Source organism: Solenopsis invicta, chromosome 6 (genome assembly GCF_016802725.1).
Source record: "Solenopsis invicta isolate M01_SB chromosome 6, UNIL_Sinv_3.0, whole genome shotgun sequence".
In the NCBI taxonomy this organism is placed as follows: Eukaryota; Metazoa; Arthropoda; class Insecta; order Hymenoptera; family Formicidae; genus Solenopsis; species Solenopsis invicta.
The window spans coordinates 15,777,393-15,795,088 of NC_052669.1; the positions used below are offsets into that span (position 1 = coordinate 15,777,393).

Genomic DNA, 17,696 nt, shown 5'->3' on the forward strand with positions numbered 1-17,696 from the left:
CTTAGTTTTCAAGTTACAATAAAAATTAGTTAGCGTATGACGAGTCGGATACAAGTGGTAGACAGGGGCGACGCGACTCATTGTTACACGCGGGTGTTTCCGTGGGGCACCTCCTACGCTCAAATGACTGACAAAAGTACGCGGACCGCACGTTAATATTTAAACTCTCTCTCTCTCTCTCTCTCTCTCTCTCTGACATTTTAATTATGCTACATTTAACTTGTCAAATTTCGATCTGTCATCCGGCCGTCAAATATCGGGATGATATGATGTAAAATCTTCAAATTTACATTATTATAATGAATGTACGTACGCTCGCGAATAATAAAATTTAATGTAAATTAGATTACTTTAATGTGCACTTGCAAGTTAAAAGTAGCACTTTTAAAACGTAAAAGGGAAGAAAGGGGAGAAAGAGCGGCATACACGCACGCACGCACGCACGCGCGCACGCAGAAAGAGAGAGAGAGAGAGAGAGAGAGAGAGAGAGAGAGAGAGAGAGAGAGATAACACGAACATACGTTACTGACTTCTGCTCCAACGGTTCTGCCTCACTTGTGCTCTGTCTATCTCGGCAACAAGACCGTCGACGATGGCGAACGTCCATATAATTTCTGTTCAAATACTCTTTTGTAAAGGCAAGTAAGCCTTTTAATTGATCTATGACAAAAAATCTTACAATTCATACAAAACAATAACTCCATCGTCAACACAGAGAGAACAAATGTGGCAAATACTACGCTTGAAAAATAAAACCTGCATATGAAGCCGTGAGTGATCTCGTGAGTTCTTCATCATGTAAGGAGGAAGGGAAAAAAAGTTGTTGCCGCTTGGAGGACTCAACACCTACACACACACACGCACGCACGCACGCACGCACGCACGCACGCACGCACGCACACACACAACATTTGATGCATGAGATTACCCGTTCGTCATCAAGAAAAATCACAGACGGTATGCGACACACACTCGATAATTTTTTTAAAAAAAGACAGTTTAGGAAAAATTGTTATCTGTAGAAATTTAAATCTAAGAGGAAAGAAAAATTCTTTTGTAAAGAGATGAACTTTTGACTGTATTAATAGGCTGATGAAGGCTAAGTAAAGCCGAAACGTTCCAATTATTAGCGACTATATTAATGTAATTGTTAATCCTGAATTAAATCAATTTGGCTCGTTAAATTGACCGTTTTAATATTATACTCTGTGTTTTCTCTATCTTAACTCAAAGATACCCAGGCCTGCTTAAGTCTGCTCTGAAATAGACCCAGGACAGACAAAAGGAACAATGCTATAGTTTGGGATTTGCTCGACAGCAGTTTCCGACGTCGTGGTGCGAGTTGCGGGGTCTATAGGAGACCCTAAAGTCAAACTAGGCAATTTCTGAGCCAAGAAAGGCTCGGAAAGTTTCCGCTCCTTCTGCGGGGTGTATTGTAAGATCCCTGTGGACACCAGATTTGAGGGATCGTGGGTGGTATGTTACTCGTTTAGAACATATACTACTAAGAAAGGGGAATTGGATGCTCAGCCAGAAGCCAACATCTGTGTGAGATAGTAAGTTAAAGACTCTTAATTAATCGTAATGCGCATGTACCATCTGCTATTGGTTTGGTTAGGTAGTACGTTAAAGATCTCATGTCCCTCATGTCTATTGTAGAAATAATCTTGGTGATAATCTTTAGAGATAATTTTATAATAAAAATTTTATAATATACAAGAATAATAATGCCCAACCTATGTTATGTGCTAAGTGGTAACCGTGATTAATCGTTTTTTTATTATACGTAAATATAAATATGTAATATTTTATGTATGCATTTACATTTAATTAAGATATAATATGTAAGTTATGTTTTCGTACATTATATTATTTACTAACATTATACATTTCATGTATAATGTTAGTAAATAATTTAATGTATTTTATATGTTTTGAACAGGTTTCCAAATAATAAGGAATCGCGTAAGAAGTGGTTGTTTTATTGTGGAATAAATGAAAAAGTATTGAACACATCAACCAAATCATGTTCGTGTCATTTTAATAAAGATAATAGTTAAAAAGGTTAAAGATTCCATCGTTAAATTTGATGCTGTACCACATATAACTGTTAAAAAGAGGAATTTGGATTCAGAAAAAAACGAAGTTTAGTTGGATGACAGAATAACTGCAGACAATGGAGCCATTATTGATCCGAATTTTGGTGATGTACTATTGGTAGGTAAATATCAGTATTGTAATTTAAGTAATTCGAAAATAATAAAGTAATCGATAATTAATCATTCTTATGGAAAATTAACACTTAATTATTTAACAGATTCATCCACAAATGATGGAAAAAGTGATGGAATCGTTTCCACTGAAATTGCGTAAAAAACCATTTCTGATACAATCAATAAAGTTACTGATGATGTATTTTTTAATAAGGCATCATGGAAAAGTATAATTATTGTAATTATATGATTATATACTTTTCATCATTATCATTGTGTAACGAACCGCCTTCCGATCCCCCCCCCCAGACCGCCTAACCGTCCGAACCGTCCGGCCGAACATCCGCCGGACGGCAATTAGCGGCGCATAGCGCCTAATAAATGCTATCATATCAGACCGAACGAGCGATCGCTCCCGCGCTCTCATCTTCGCGCGCACGCGCTCTCATTCCCGCGCCGTCCGCAGCCACGCTTTGCGCACGTGGTCCGAAGCGAGAGACCCGAGATCGAATGACGGGGATGCTGCCGCCGGACCTCTCCGCCGTAACACGCCGCGCATCCCCTCTTCTCGATCCTCGGGCATATAAGGCGACGTTCGCCGGAGGCAGGGACCTTTATTCCGCTTCCGGCCGGTCCGCCGACTAGGAGTCCTAGGTTGCCATCGAGATCGAGCGCCTCGGTCTCCGCTAAGCCACTTAGCTAGCAACCGCTTCCGCCTCCGATCCTAGCTCCGTTTCCCGACTCGTCGACCTGGGTTCAAGGAGAACTTGGGCTCTGTCAAGCCACTTGACGCGAAGGCGACTTTCCATCCAACCAGCCTCCCGAGTTCGACGCCACCTCACGTACGGGGGTACGGTGCTCCGTGCCTCCACCAAGCGCACTTGGCGTGAGGGGGTGTCTTCCGGCAATCACTCGCGATTTTAACCGCCTCGCGACGGGCCGCGCGACGAACTGACAACAAAACGCGTATGCGCCGCGCTCACCGCACCACGCACCGCGTCTCACACGAGTGTCACGGCCACAATAGCAAGGCCGTCGCGATTCGAAGAAAAACTCCAGACGAAGTTCCGCGAACCGCGGCTCGCGCGACAGGTGTGCTCGCCGAAGCCTATGTAAATAGATTCCTGTACCGCGTACGTCCAAGCCTTTGTAAATAGATTCCCCTATCGTGCCAAACTTGCATATATCGATAAGTTCTGAATTTCTGTGTCACGTCCGTCCGCGCGTATAGATGGTTAATTAAGATCCGCGTCTCGATCACCGCCCGATCGCATCTCTGGATTTCTAGAGCCTCGTACCGCTGATCGTACTGCGTACTAGTAACCGCAATCGTGAATGTACCGAATTAATGTAAAACTAACCGCGTGAAATAAACGTATGTGTATCTACCAACTTAAAACACACGTCTAAATCCTCCAGGCGACCTTTCGCGCCCGTTCCCGCACCGCCAACCGTCCGTGCGCGAAGTACGGTCGTTACAATTGATTAATTAATTAATGATTCGCTTTTCTTATATGTATATACAGGGTGATTCAGAATAACCCGTTGTCCTTCAAGGAACTTATTCTTGGTCGAATTCTAAGACGATTTTTTCTTTGGCAAAAATTTGGCAGACGCTTAGATTTTGAAATATAAGCCGATTAATTAACGAATCACAGGTCGATACAGATGGTACGCAGGGGCGGCGCATTCATCGTTACGCGCGGGTGTGTCGTGAGGCGCCTGTTGCACTCAGCTGATACAACACACAAGAGTCTCTCTTTCCTCTCTCTCTCTCTCTCTCTCTCTGTCACATCACAATGTTTTAACTTAAAATGTAATTATTTTTCATCTTGATTTTAATGATTTTGATAAGAAAAGTGCTAGGAAATTCTTTATACAAAGAATCAAACAAAAAATTACACAAAATCTACAAAAGTATTTACATCTCGAGTTTTTAGAAACACTAGTACTTTTCTTGTTACAGAGAGAGAGAGAGAGAGAGAGAGAGAGAGAGAGCGTGCTTAAAAGACCAAGTTTTGGCATATTTACTTAAGTATTATTCTGTACAGCGAATCAATTAGTTGCCTCCACGTTGAGACAGACCAAAGTTTTTTTGATCCTCTCGTAAATTATTACTTTTTAGTATCACAATGCACAATTCATTTACTTGATCGATAAAATTTGAGCAATTAATAATTTGTTAAAATCAAGAGATTGTTCGAATTAAATTATTAATTCTCTTCGAAAAGCTAATCTGCTCATTTTAGGGCAACCAAATGATTTATTTCAAACAACAATCTTTTGGTTTTAACAATTTATTAGAATCTCTTGATACAAAAAGAATAATAATTTTAATAGAATAAATTAAAAAATATTTTTTTGAAATATTGAAGCAATTTTTAATAAATAATAAAGAAAGTTAACATTGTAATATTTTTCAATAAGTTTTATTATTAAAAATAATATTAATCAATATTTTACTTTTAAATTTTCGCGTTCTAACTTCTATTCGATCAATCACGCGTTCATATTCGATTATAACATGATCAATAAAATCAGTCGGCTCTTTCCGGTTACCGAGTAAACACGTGTTATCTGTTTGTCGCGCTTAAACACATGTTTTATGGAGCCACGTATTTTCACACGCCGAATAAATAATAATTATTTGCAGTGATCCTTACTCGAAGTGATCGTTAATTAGTTGCTTAAATTTTGTCGATCAAGTGAATGAATTGTGTACTGTAACTTTTAAGCGTCTGATACTAAATTGATGCTAAAAAGTGATAATTTGCAATCAAGAAAACTTTTGTCTGTCTCATTGTAAAGGCAACTAATTGATCGCTGTACAAAATAATACCTAAGTAAATATACCCAAACTTGTTCAGACAAGCACGCTTTCTCTCTCTCTCTCTCTCTCTCTCTCTCTCTCTCTCTCTCTCTGTGACAAGAAAAGTACTACTGTTTTTAAAAACTCGAGATGTAAATACTTTTGTAGATTTTGTGTAATTCTTTTTTTGATTTTTTGACTATACAAAGAATTTCCTGACACTTCTCTTATCAAAATCATTAAAATCAAAACAAAAAATAATTACATTTTTGAGTTAAAGCTAGCATTGTGATGAGAGAGGAAGGAGGGAGGGTAGGTGGGGGAGGGAAGAGAGAGAGAGAGAAAGAGAGAGACTCTTGTGTGTTGTATCAGCTAAGCGCAGCAGACGTCTTACATACCCGCTCGTAACGGTGAGTGCGCCGCCTTTGCGTACCATCTGTATTCGACCCGTGATACGTTAATTTAATCGGCTTATATTTCAAAATTTAAGCGTCTGCCAAATTTTTGCCAAAGAAAAAATCGTTTTAGAATTCTACTAGGAATTCCTTCCTTTGAAAGACAACGAGTTATCCTGAATCCTTTGTATACAGGGTGTATAAAAAGTGTAAAAATCCCTAAATATTTCCGTTTTTTTGCACTTTACAAAAAAATGTTTCAGACAAAAGTTGTAAGGTTTTAAAGGTCTATTTACGGATTTTATCAATTTGACCTTGGATGGTGTCGCCAAGGTCATATCAAGATCACATTAACTTTTTAAATAAAACACTATTTTTGATTCCAGAATCTAATAGCTGGTGTCAAGACCTTTCCAAAACCTTACAAGAAAGTTTATTTTCGTTGAGTACTTTCCGAGTTGTGAGGCTTGAAAGCTACAGTGTACTGTAACTTTCAAACGTCACAACTCGGAAAGTCCTTCATGAAAATAAACTTATTTATAGTGTTTTGAAAAGCTCTCAAATTTATAGTGTTTTGAGAGCTTTCCAAAACACTATAAATTAGTTTATTGTTAAGTACTTTCCGAGTTGTGACGCTTAAAAGTTACAGTACACTGTAGCTTTCAACCCTCCAACTCGGAAAATATTTAACAAAAATAAACTTTTTTGTAGGATTTTGTAAAGGTCTTGACACCAGCTATTAGATTCTGGGATCAAAAATAGTGTCTTTTATTTAAAAAAGTTAATGTAATTTTGATGTTACCTTGGCGACGCTATCTAAGGTCAAACTGATAATAACAATAAATAAATCTTTTGAAATTTTACAATTTTTCTCTGAAACATCTTGTAAAATGCAAGGAAACGGAAATATTTAGGAGTTTCCACACTTTTTATACACTCTGTATGTATGTATGTATGTGTGTATATGTATATATACATACGTGCATACTTACATACGTACACACGTACATACGTACACGCACCGGCATAAATGGTGTCTCTCCCCGCTGACGCTTGGCTGCCGCACACACGCGAGCAGTGTTGGTATACATATGAGACAAACGCAACCTCCCTCTATCGGTGTAATAATTTCCCACTTTGACCATGAAATTCTCTCTGAGCGGTAAATTTAAAGTTATTATGTACTCCAATCATTTTTTACCATTAAAATAGTAATTCTTTGTTGTCACTATTAAATTTATCATATTATTAGGTTTGTTTGCGTTACTTTTACACTTAAGATCTTTATCAGTTTCTGTTTTTTCAACGTCCAAATATATATTTGTCTCACTTTAGCTGCAAAAATAAACAGACCTAATGAGTTTCTGTAAAAAAAGTCAAAACGCAAAATGATAACAAAAAATTACTGTTTCAGTAATAAAAAAATGCTGTACAACGGTGATACATAGAGATAAGCTATGTTTAAGAAAACATAAGACATAATAAAACATTTTTACAGTTTTATTTAATAGAAAATATATGTACACCCATGGAATTTGATTCTGTCCATGGGGAAATTTTCTAAACTGAAAAGTCACCACTTTTTACATACTCGCAGTTTCTGACCTAGTTTACATCGTTAAAACTATGGTATTCGTATTAAGTTTGGTGCGCACCAATGCACTTTAATACAGGCTTGTTTACATCGAACGTACTAAACGTTTCTTACACGAAATTTTTAATATGTTATCGTTTCAGAAAGACCAAATAAGATTACTTATCATAAGACCGGTCAATTATATTCAATAGGCCTAATCCACTACAAAATACGTTTCAGTGTTTACATCGTTATTTGTATCATTTGGTACGCGTATCAGTTTGGTACGATACTCTTGCTTGATACGTTCGTACCAATTTGATCCGGCAGTGTTTACATCGTGAGTACTAAAAATTTAGTACGAATTTGATACGAATATAGTATTTAATACGCGTATTAAGTGCACGATGTAAACTAGGCCTATGATTAATGTAACGACTAGAGCATATTGGTTATTACGTTAATCATAAATTGTAAGTATATAGAATGATAGCGACTTCTTAGTTTGGAAAATTTCCCCATGGACAGAATCAAAGTCCTTGGGTGTACTTACATATTAAATTAATTTTGTGCACATGGACCTGGAACCATAGACTGCTTTGGTATTACACGAAATAACATGTGAATTTACTTTGCTGCGACTATGTAGAGTGTAGAGTATAGACCGTAAAGGCTAAGATTGCCAGAAAAGAATCAATTTTGCGAAAGATCGATCCTTTTACCTTCGATTTTTTATGAAATCGATACAAACGGTAACGATTCGACGACTATGTTCAGTAGAACAAACCGCTTAGTAGCAATCAAATGTGATTGGTTTTTACTTTTAGAACCAACCAATCAACAAACAGTACTCAACGGAAAACTTACAACTATTGAGTCTGCCAAACGCGGTCAATTCTAGTATAGAAAAGTGTTTTGTGTAAACTTATAAAAACAGCATATTTTTAATAATTCATCAGAAAAACTAAAACCAAGTGACTACTCTAGAAATTCCTTTCCAAACTGCAATATTAGAAAAAAAAATCCCTTTTTTCCTTTTACGCCAAAAAGATCCCTCAAAATAGGGAATTTCCCTCCCATATCCCATCACTGCACGCGAGCTACGCGAGGCGCGCACGTACACCCAAGGACTTTGATTCTGTTTATGGGGAAATTTTCCAAACTGAAAAGTCGCTATCTTTCTACATACTTACAGTTCATGATTAACGTAACGACCAGAGCTTATTGGTCGTTACGTTAATCATGAACTGTAAGTATGTAGAAAGATAGCGACTTCTCAGTTTGGAAAATTTCCCCATGGACAGAATCAAAGTCCTTGGGTGTACGTGTTTCTTGGCAGCGCGGCGAAGATCGGGATGCCGACAGAAAGTAGTAAGGGCTGTTTCGATATCGCATCTTCCTCGCTCAACGTTGGATGGAGAGAGAAAACACGGAATTGAGGCGCTCGAGAAACTGACATAAATGCTGTCCCTTGTGCCTATACGGGATACGATTCATCGCGCGCTGTTGTAATTTTTAATTACATAAAGAAATTTACTCGGATACGAATATTTGTTTAAAAAATAATGTTAATAGAATTACGATTTTTAATAATAAATTAAAATTATGTCATCACGGCAATACAGCACTTACACGAAGAGAAAAATTTTCTTCATCTAAGCAAATTATGTCTGTTTAAGATCATAAATTCTTCCAAGAAGATTTTGGCAGGTGGCCTTGAGCATGGCAGTTAGCCTTTTAGTATAAATTATAGTTCACTGAATGTCCGTAAAGGGAGTTTGTTTTAAAACTTCCAAAATTGTGTTTTTATTAATAACCAGTTGTAACCGTTTAAATTTTGTGTACATAAATGGAGATCCTTGTGATTGTTTGACAAGTCATGTTTTGCTTTGCCGCCATTATTTGCGCAATGCCTCACATTGTATCTTTCCATCATGGGCGTTTATAACTTTTCCCTAACATGTCGACATATTTTGGAGTCATAAAATGTGCGTTTGACTCGTGAAATGCACTCTATTATAGCGTACACACAAGATAAGTTTTTGTTGCTAATTCCTATCTTATCAAATCTTCTATGATTCTTGTCTAGTAAAAAAAAGAAAGATTTTCCTAAATGTTAGACGAAGCATATTTTTTATCCCGTCATATTTTGACATAAAATATAAAATGTCTTGTAAACTATTAATTTCTTAATAATCCTACCTTAATATACAGAATAATAAAATAAATTAATTGACGTGAAGAACATATTGTTGTTTTTTATCAATATAACACACGTAATCACATAATCTTTTTTTAAAGAAACTGTGTTTTACTCACACCAGTTAATTCATCTTATCATTCCGTGCATATATGTATTAAAATGAAATTATCAGAAAATTATAAATATAATAAAAGATTTACAATATTTAATATTTTATAATTCGGAAACACGATGATGAACTATACATATTTGATCATTTGGACGGGCTACTTTTTAAATATGTGATCCAGAGGTTTTGAATTTGAATATAGAGGGTGAGAACAGACTTCATAGACACTTTATATACATATGGTGTGTGTGCGTGTGTATATGGTGTGCGTCCTAGCAAACGAAAATGAATTCAAAATATTTACAAAGGATAGAAAAAAATTTAAAAAATAAACAATTTGTATTCGGTAATGACCACGAATCCATTTCTATTTAATTAAAGTTTAAGAATTCCTTGAATCTGTGTTAATCTATGAAGTGAGATTGAATTTAAGGGGTTTCTATTCTATTCTTTTCAATCAAAAAAAGTTATGCGGGACATACAATTCATTTTATTCTTTGAGATTAAAATAAAATGATTTTTATTTTTTCAATCTAAAAGGAGTTTTCGCAGATTATTCAATCCATTTTAATCCGTGACATAGGATTGGAATGATTTAATTATTGTCTTTTAATCCAAAATGTATTTAAATAAATTAAAATGAATTATAAATTTTTAATCCATTTTTGTTTACTGGGGTGTGTGTGTGTGTGTGTGTGTGTGTGTGTGTGTGTGTAAATATATGTATATGTTTATATTTATTACCATGATCAACGTTCTTATTAGCGAAAGAAACCATATTGGATTTCAAGTGAATCCTACACTCGAATACGGCATTCACTAAATTCTGCCAAATCTAAAAACAAAATTATTTTATACATATTGTATAAATAACAAAGTAATTACTTAAAATAAAATTAATGCATTTTTTAATTTATAGGGAGTGTCGTTTAAATTCGGACAAAATTAAATTTAAAACTTCTGCCATATTAAAAGTCAGGGGTAGGCGTTAATTTGTGCTAAAAGTAGACTAAATGTTATAAATATAGGGTGCATTCCATTTCACGAATGTTACGCATAATGCATCATTTGTTCTTATTGTTTACTGAATATTAAATAAAGATAAATGTATCTAGACCGAACATCCGCGGTTATTGAAGAGTAGTAGAAATATTTACGTAGAAAACGACACCTTCTGTTTTGTAATTATGTGTTCACTATCATTTACTTACAAAGTGTACATTTATGAGATGGAGTTGGAAGAAGAACGGGGAATTGAGACAAATAGATATACGCATCGTACGCATGCACGAATGAGAAAGAATGTACGATTATGAAACCTAGATTGCACAATCAAGGAGTGGAAGTAAAATTCAAGTAGAAAAAACACTGTTTTGTAAACACTGTACTTTTTCGTTTGTAGATGTGTACGAAACAGACATTTGGTTTACTTCCTTTCCTCTTTCAACTCTCTCACATATGTACACTTGTGCGCAAACAAAAAAAAAAACGCATGAACACAAAACAGTGTGTCCTATCTATCTAAACTTTACCCTTACTCTTCAAAAACCTGGGAATCGCGCAGTCTAGATATACTACGTCTATCCATGAAACAGATACAGCAACCACCAAGTTAATAATAATAATAATAATAAAACTGAGGGGGCGGTCCTTAAGCCGAAGATCCGCCTGTGGCACGCAGACTGCAATCCATAACCACAAAGTTACAGTTACATAAATGTTAGTTGTAATTTCCTATTCAACAATGTAACTGTTGTATAACGAGTGTGTTATATAATAGTTACATTGTTGAGTGGAAAATTACAATTAACGTTTATGTAACTTTGTGTTTACTGTCCAGTAAACAAAAATGAATTAGGGCGATGCTGGAGTCATCTGTATACGCCAATTAAGGGGGAATTCGCTTTTTTGGGTACAAAAAAATCGATTTCTTTAACAAAATATTTTAATCTAACATCTCAAAAATATCTCCTGTAAATTTTATTTCAAAATTTGTAAAACTTTCGGAGTTATAAGTCAGTCTTAATTGATCCGAGTGCAGGTGTTGATAAGGTCTATCATAAACCGTCACTACATAAAGATGTTCAGCGAGGCATAAAGCCAATTTTCAAAGATTTATCATTAAGAAAATTGTTAAAAAGATGCTTGGGTGATAAAACTCAAAATAATAACGAGTTTTTACTCTACCAGGGATTTGTGATTAAACATCTTCATTGTGAATCAAAAATAATTGAAATCGCGGTTTATTTAGCAACCGGAATTTTTAATGACAGTTTTTAAGCTGTCCTTAAAACTATGACAACGATAGGAAAAGGTATAAGAGAAAAAGCCAAAATATATTCCAAAGAGTGAGATCAATACTGTATTGAAAGATCAGCGCCTCGAGGTTATAAAAGAAGTTTGGACAAAGCCGCGAGGTTATAAAAGAAAATCGGAAGCGTAGAAGCAAACAAATGTCTCAAAACTAATCTGCAAAGAAGAGGAAGGATTACTATATGGCCCTGGAATAGCTGAGTGACAGAAAAATCATGTATTTGATATACTTATATAAACTAAACTTAAAACTTAAAACTTAAACTTAAAACTTTGTTTTCTCGAAATAGCATTTTTGTGGATAGTGTGCGTGATATTTTTGTAACTGTTGTACCTTTCCGAGTAAAAATTTTTCATGTATAGTTATATATAAATATATATAAATATATATAAATATATATGATTATATATAATTTATATATGATTACATCTTATTATGTATATTGTCAAGCATAATCTGATATGAAGTAATATTTCTCCATATATGTAAATATATGACTTCATATTTAATCTTTATATGAGTTCACAGTTAGGTAGGTCAATCATATCTGATTTTACCATATAGGGTAAGTGCACCAGTAAATGAATGATTAAGCGCACGGTCAGTTTTGGGAAAGGTTTTCTTTGTACTGGATGGTTATGGACAAAACCAATTCTATTCGACATATTATATCCTAAATATTTGAATTAGATCGTTAAAACGTATTATTCGAACAGAAATTTATATAAAAAACCTTATTGAAAGTGAAAATAGCAATTTCCCTAGTAATTGAACACTTGGACCCAATCAATGAACAGCTTCTGCACCAATAATTGAACAGACCAATCTAGTGAATAAACAGCAAAATCCAGTGACTGAACACTGTCAAATAAAGTAGTTATAGGTATTAATGTATCATTTATTTCGCAAGATTTTATACATAAAGTAGGTATCTGCAGTCTTAACAGTAATAATTATCAAACATTTTTCAATAAAGTAATATAACAAAAGTAATATAACAAATAATTAGGAACTTTAATTATCGATAATTTTGTACTTTTATTCTTGCACAGCAGTGATAGGTAGATGTGTAGGTAAGTGGACTAATGTCACTACTACTTTCATTATTCTGTCTTTTTCTGTTATTTTACAGCAGTTCTTACAGCTCTTTTTCTTTTAACCCGCTTTTTACGGATAATTTAGTATTCTCTTCTTCGATTACTATTGAAGATTGCATGTCAGAATTATTCTTGACCCGCTGTCTTCGAGCTACCGGCAATGCTGCATTTATCCCGTTATCCTCATCAGTATTATTGTTTTTGTCCATATCTTTGGCTTTCTTCACGACTGCATTCTTTCTTTTCATACAGGAGTTATTCTTTTCTTGTGGTTCCTTCTTAATTTTGTTTTTAGACTTTTCTTCTTCCTTCTGTTTTTTTTTCTCTTCTCTTAATGTAACTTTTTTTGTAGCTATCTCTTGCTTTTCCAGTAGTTCGTTTTGTTTTTTTTCTGTCATCTCTTTCCATTTTTTTGATGTAATCGCAAAGGCTGCTCAGTCAACACTTTTTGTTGTCCTTTCTTCACTGATTTGTCGCCAACTTTGGGCCAATGGAGGTATTTATTCCAAATTTTATCAGTAGAATTATCGATTCTTGTGTGGAACGCCTGGCGACTAACCACGTTGCTCAAAATTGTTGGCTTGTTCTTAAACGTTTAATCTTCTGGAACACTAGGTGGTACATCAGTCTCTTTAATTTCTGAATTTTTGGACTCGGGCTCTTCTACTGTAGTTTCCTTCATCTCAGCTGCATTAATCTTGTAACGATAGCATCGTTACGAAGGTAAATTATATCTCTTTCTCGCTCGCACGCCGGATTATAACATATCGTTCCGTCTCTTTTACTTGCACGCCCGATCACGTGACGTCAGTACTCTCCGTCTCGCTCACTCGCATGCGCGGCCACGTGACGTCGGTTCCGTCCTCCATCTCGCTCTCTTTTGCGCACGATCGCGTGACGTCACGCGTAGCATCCCGCGGGCACGTGCGCGTAGGTGCACGCCGAAAAGTGGGGTAAACACGTGGTTCCGACTGCGTGGGCGGCTGGAGGGTATAAATACGGAGCCACACCAGGAGGGAGGATCCAGTCGGTTCCAAATCACCGGTACCGACACTCCGGGAGTACTCGGAGCTCCTTGGCTGGGTGTTCTCGGCTTCCTTATACCGGGTGTACTCGGTTTCCTGAAAACCCCTGACACCGGGCGTTCTCGGTTATCCGCACTCCTGTGCCGGGCGTTCTCGGCTTCCTGACACCGGCCGTTCACAGCTTTCCTGACACCGGGCGTCCTCGGGTATCCGCACTCCTGTGCCGGGCGTTCTCGGCTTCCTAACACAGGCCGTTTACGGCTCCCTGATACCGGGCGTACTCGGTTACCCGTTTCTTTACCTGTTACCTGTCTTATAATTTCGATACTTAATTTTCGTTTTATTTTCAGAGCAGATTTAGAATAATTTCACTCGGTCGGCGACGACGCGTTTACCCGGAGTTACAACTTCCTCGCCGGATTTTCCTTGGATATCTCCGTCCCGAGCGTTCCGTCCGAACAAGCGCCCTCCTAACAAAGCGAGCGTATCTTAACCCCTTCCTCAGGCGAGCGATAGTTATTAAGTTGCGTTAGCATTAAGTCCACGTTACTTGTAATATTTTCCGAGCGTTAGTTTGTAAGATCCGTGTCTCGCATTTAGACTTAAGATTTCAATCGACGCCGCGAGCGCTTAATTTAGTTTAAGTTTTCTAATTGTTCTCTATGCGAGTACGTTATAATTAGTTTTTAAGTTCTTTCCGCGTGTTATCAAACGTTCCGGGGAACACGAGTTCCGAAGGTGTTAACTTCCTCTCTTCCTAATAAATTTTATTTTTTTGTATCACGGAGTGTGAGGAGATATTTATTTAAAAATAAATATTTTTTTAATTTCTTTTCAAATCGGAGTTCCTTCTTTTCTCGACCCTGGCACCGGCGAGCTAATCCGCGACCGCGAGAAAAGTCGCACCGTTACATGGCGCCCGAACAGGGACCTGATCCGTCGAGCTCCGATTTGTTATAAATGTCTCCTACACGAAGTGATATATATTATTATAATAAAACCCAGTTAATCAAACAGTTAGACAGGCTCGGCTTAGAGAGTACCGGCACGTACACAGCACTTCGACAGCGGCTCCTGAAATATTTCCTGAAAAATCCAGAACAGTTAGAAACTTTAAATATGGACTACGATAATCAACAAGGGGGAGGTCCTCCTCAGCTTGTTATCAATCCACCGGCCGATGAAAACAACGACCGTTTGGATTCGGCAAAGGTGATGAATCAGATGCGAAAATGGGGCTGCCATTTCGATGGCAAAGACGCTATCTCCTTTTTGGAGCGATTAGATGAATTGCGACAAGGTTATGGATACACGGGCGATCAAATGTTGATGGGACTACCTGAAATGCTGAGAGGTGATTCTTTGCTGTGGTATCGGAACTGTAAAAGTTCCTGGACTACCTGGGACGATTTCTGCGACGATTTTAAAAGACAATTCTTACCTCGTCGGTATCGCACGCAATTAGTGCGAGAAATTCAAGGCCGAATGCAACGAGCAGATGAGCCTTTCCACAAATACGCCACGGCCATGCTCACAAATATGCGCCGAGCAGGAAAATTTTTTCCGGAAGAACAACTTGACCGGCTATACGAAAATATGAATCCGGAATATAAGTTATACATTCGCTTGGACGATCTCACTAGTCTTAGCGATCTCAGTGATAGAGCGGCCGAATTCGAAGCTATTGAAAAGCAACGGCGAGAATTACGCACAGAAAAGAAAACTACCTCCGGAAGTACCGTTGCGACAGCGTACAGTAGAGAAGAATGCTGTTGGCGTTGTAAACAGCGAGGCCACACGCGCTTTGTTTGCAAACGACCTCCGAAGAAGTTTTGCTCCAGATGTGGCAAAGACGGAATATTCACGAAAGATTGCCACCCCACGGCGGGAAACGCCGACCGGATCGGAGGAGACGCCGCCACCGACCGGTCCTCGCAAAAATCCCAGTGAGTTACCAGCCGCGGCCGCACATACCTGTACAGATTCAAAATAAAGTAATAAGCGCTCTAATCGACTCCGGATCCGAACTATCTTTTATTAATAATAAAACCGCTCAATACGCACAATCGCTTGGCTTCAATACAGAACACCAGGCCAGCACCGTACGAATGGCAGACGATACGGCCATTGAAATCCCTGGAACCGTGGATCTACCAGTTCAAATCGGGGGCAGAAAACACGTACACAATTTTCTTATAATGCCCTCTCTTAAGAGTGCGATGCTGATTGGCGTGGATTTATGGGCCAAGCTTGGATCAATGCTAAGGCCGCCGCCTAAAGCCTACTTAAAAGACGTGGCATCTACAACAAAAGTAACGGCAGAAGGACTGAGCACTCAAACTCCGGAAGAAGAGCAGAAATTAAAAGAAATTAAAAGAATTTCTAGAATATGAGTTGCGAAAATTCGAGAAAGTTCAGGGTCGACCGATCGAACACAGCATCGCATCCGGTTGAAAACTGACCAGCCGATTAAGCAAAGGTGTAGACCGCGAAACCCAGCAATGCAAGCCGTAATCGATCAAGAAGTCGAAAAAATGATTAATGATGGCATCATCGAACCGTCCCGCAGTGCCTGGAGTTCACCTATTGTGGTTGTAAAGAAGAAAGACGGAACTCATCGCTTCTGCATCGATTTTAGAAAAGTAAACGAGGTTACAGAAAAGGACGCCTATCCGCTTCCTCATATAACCGCTACTCTTAACAAATTACGAGGTGCCCGATACCTGTCTACGCTCGTAAGCGGATATTGGCAAGTTCCGCTACATCCAGAGAGTCGACCTGTTACGGCTTTTACGGTGCCTGGAAGAGGATTAATGCAGTTCCGCGTGATGCCTTTTGGCCTCCATTCGGCGCCAGCCACTTTTCAACGTCTCTTAGACGAAGTGCTAAGTCCAGAACTTGAACCTAATGTGCTGGTGTACCTAGACGACATCATCATCGTCAGTCAGACCTTCGAAGAACATCTTCAACATCTTCGTGAAGTGTTTCGACGACTACGAGAGGCTAAGCTACGAGTTAATCCCGCGAAATGCCATTTCTGCAGGGAGCAATTAAAGTATTTGGGCCACATAATAAATCGCCAGGGCATCCGGACAGATCCTGAGAAAGTAAGCGCCGTGGCGAACTAGCCCGCTCAGACCACGATACGCAAGGTACGACAATTCCTGGGGATGGCTTCTTGGTATCGCCGATTCGTACCGAATTTTTCAAGTATCGCAACACCTATAACTAAGTTAACTGGAAAGAATGTCAAATGGATCTGGACCGAGGAACAAGAAAAGGCTTTCCAGCAACTAAAGGAGGCATTAGTAAGCGCACCAGTCCTAGCCTGTCCGGATTTTAGCAAGCGCTTTATCCTTCAGACCGACGTCAGTACGTACGGCCTCGGAGCGATCTTGACTCAACATCAAGAAGGCGGCGAACGAGTAATAGCTTACGCCAGTCGCACTTTAAATGGTGCAGAGAAAAATTATAGCGCCACGGAATTGGAGTGCCTAGCAGTCGGGGCATAAAAAAAATGCGAGGCTATTTAGAAGGCTACGCCTTTATCGTAATAACTGACCATCAATCATTACGATGGCTACAGAAACTGGAGGAACCGACCGGACGCTTAGGACGCTGGCTCTTTGAGTTACAGCAATACGATTTTGACATTCAATATCGCAAGGGCAGTCTTAATCGAGTAGCCGACGCTCTTTCCAGGCAACCAGAAGTTTGCAGTACGCAAACAACTCCGAAATGCAGCTGATACCGCCGGGTATTAACTGGAGTTAAAAATAAACCAGCGGATTACCCGGACTTCCGTGTGCAACAAGGACGACTTTATCGGCACATCATGCACGAATTAGATTTTCGTGAAAGCGATCCTGCCGAGCAATGGAAACAATGTGTTCCTAAGGAAGAACGCATGACCATACTTTAGCGGCACCACGATGAGCCTACAGCTGGTCATCTC

General features: G+C 38.2%; 1 protein-coding gene across 1 annotated transcript in view; it reads right to left on the reverse strand.

Annotated features, from left to right (window-relative positions):
- Positions 1-17,696, reverse strand: part of LOC105206553 (tyrosine-protein kinase receptor torso) — a 345,332-nt gene that overhangs the window by 46,068 nt on the left and 281,568 nt on the right. The window contains exon 13 of the mRNA XM_039451357.1: positions 10,050-10,140. Within this exon, the coding sequence (XP_039307291.1) occupies positions 10,050-10,140 (91 nt within the window). The remainder of the gene's footprint in view (positions 1-10,049; positions 10,141-17,696) is intronic.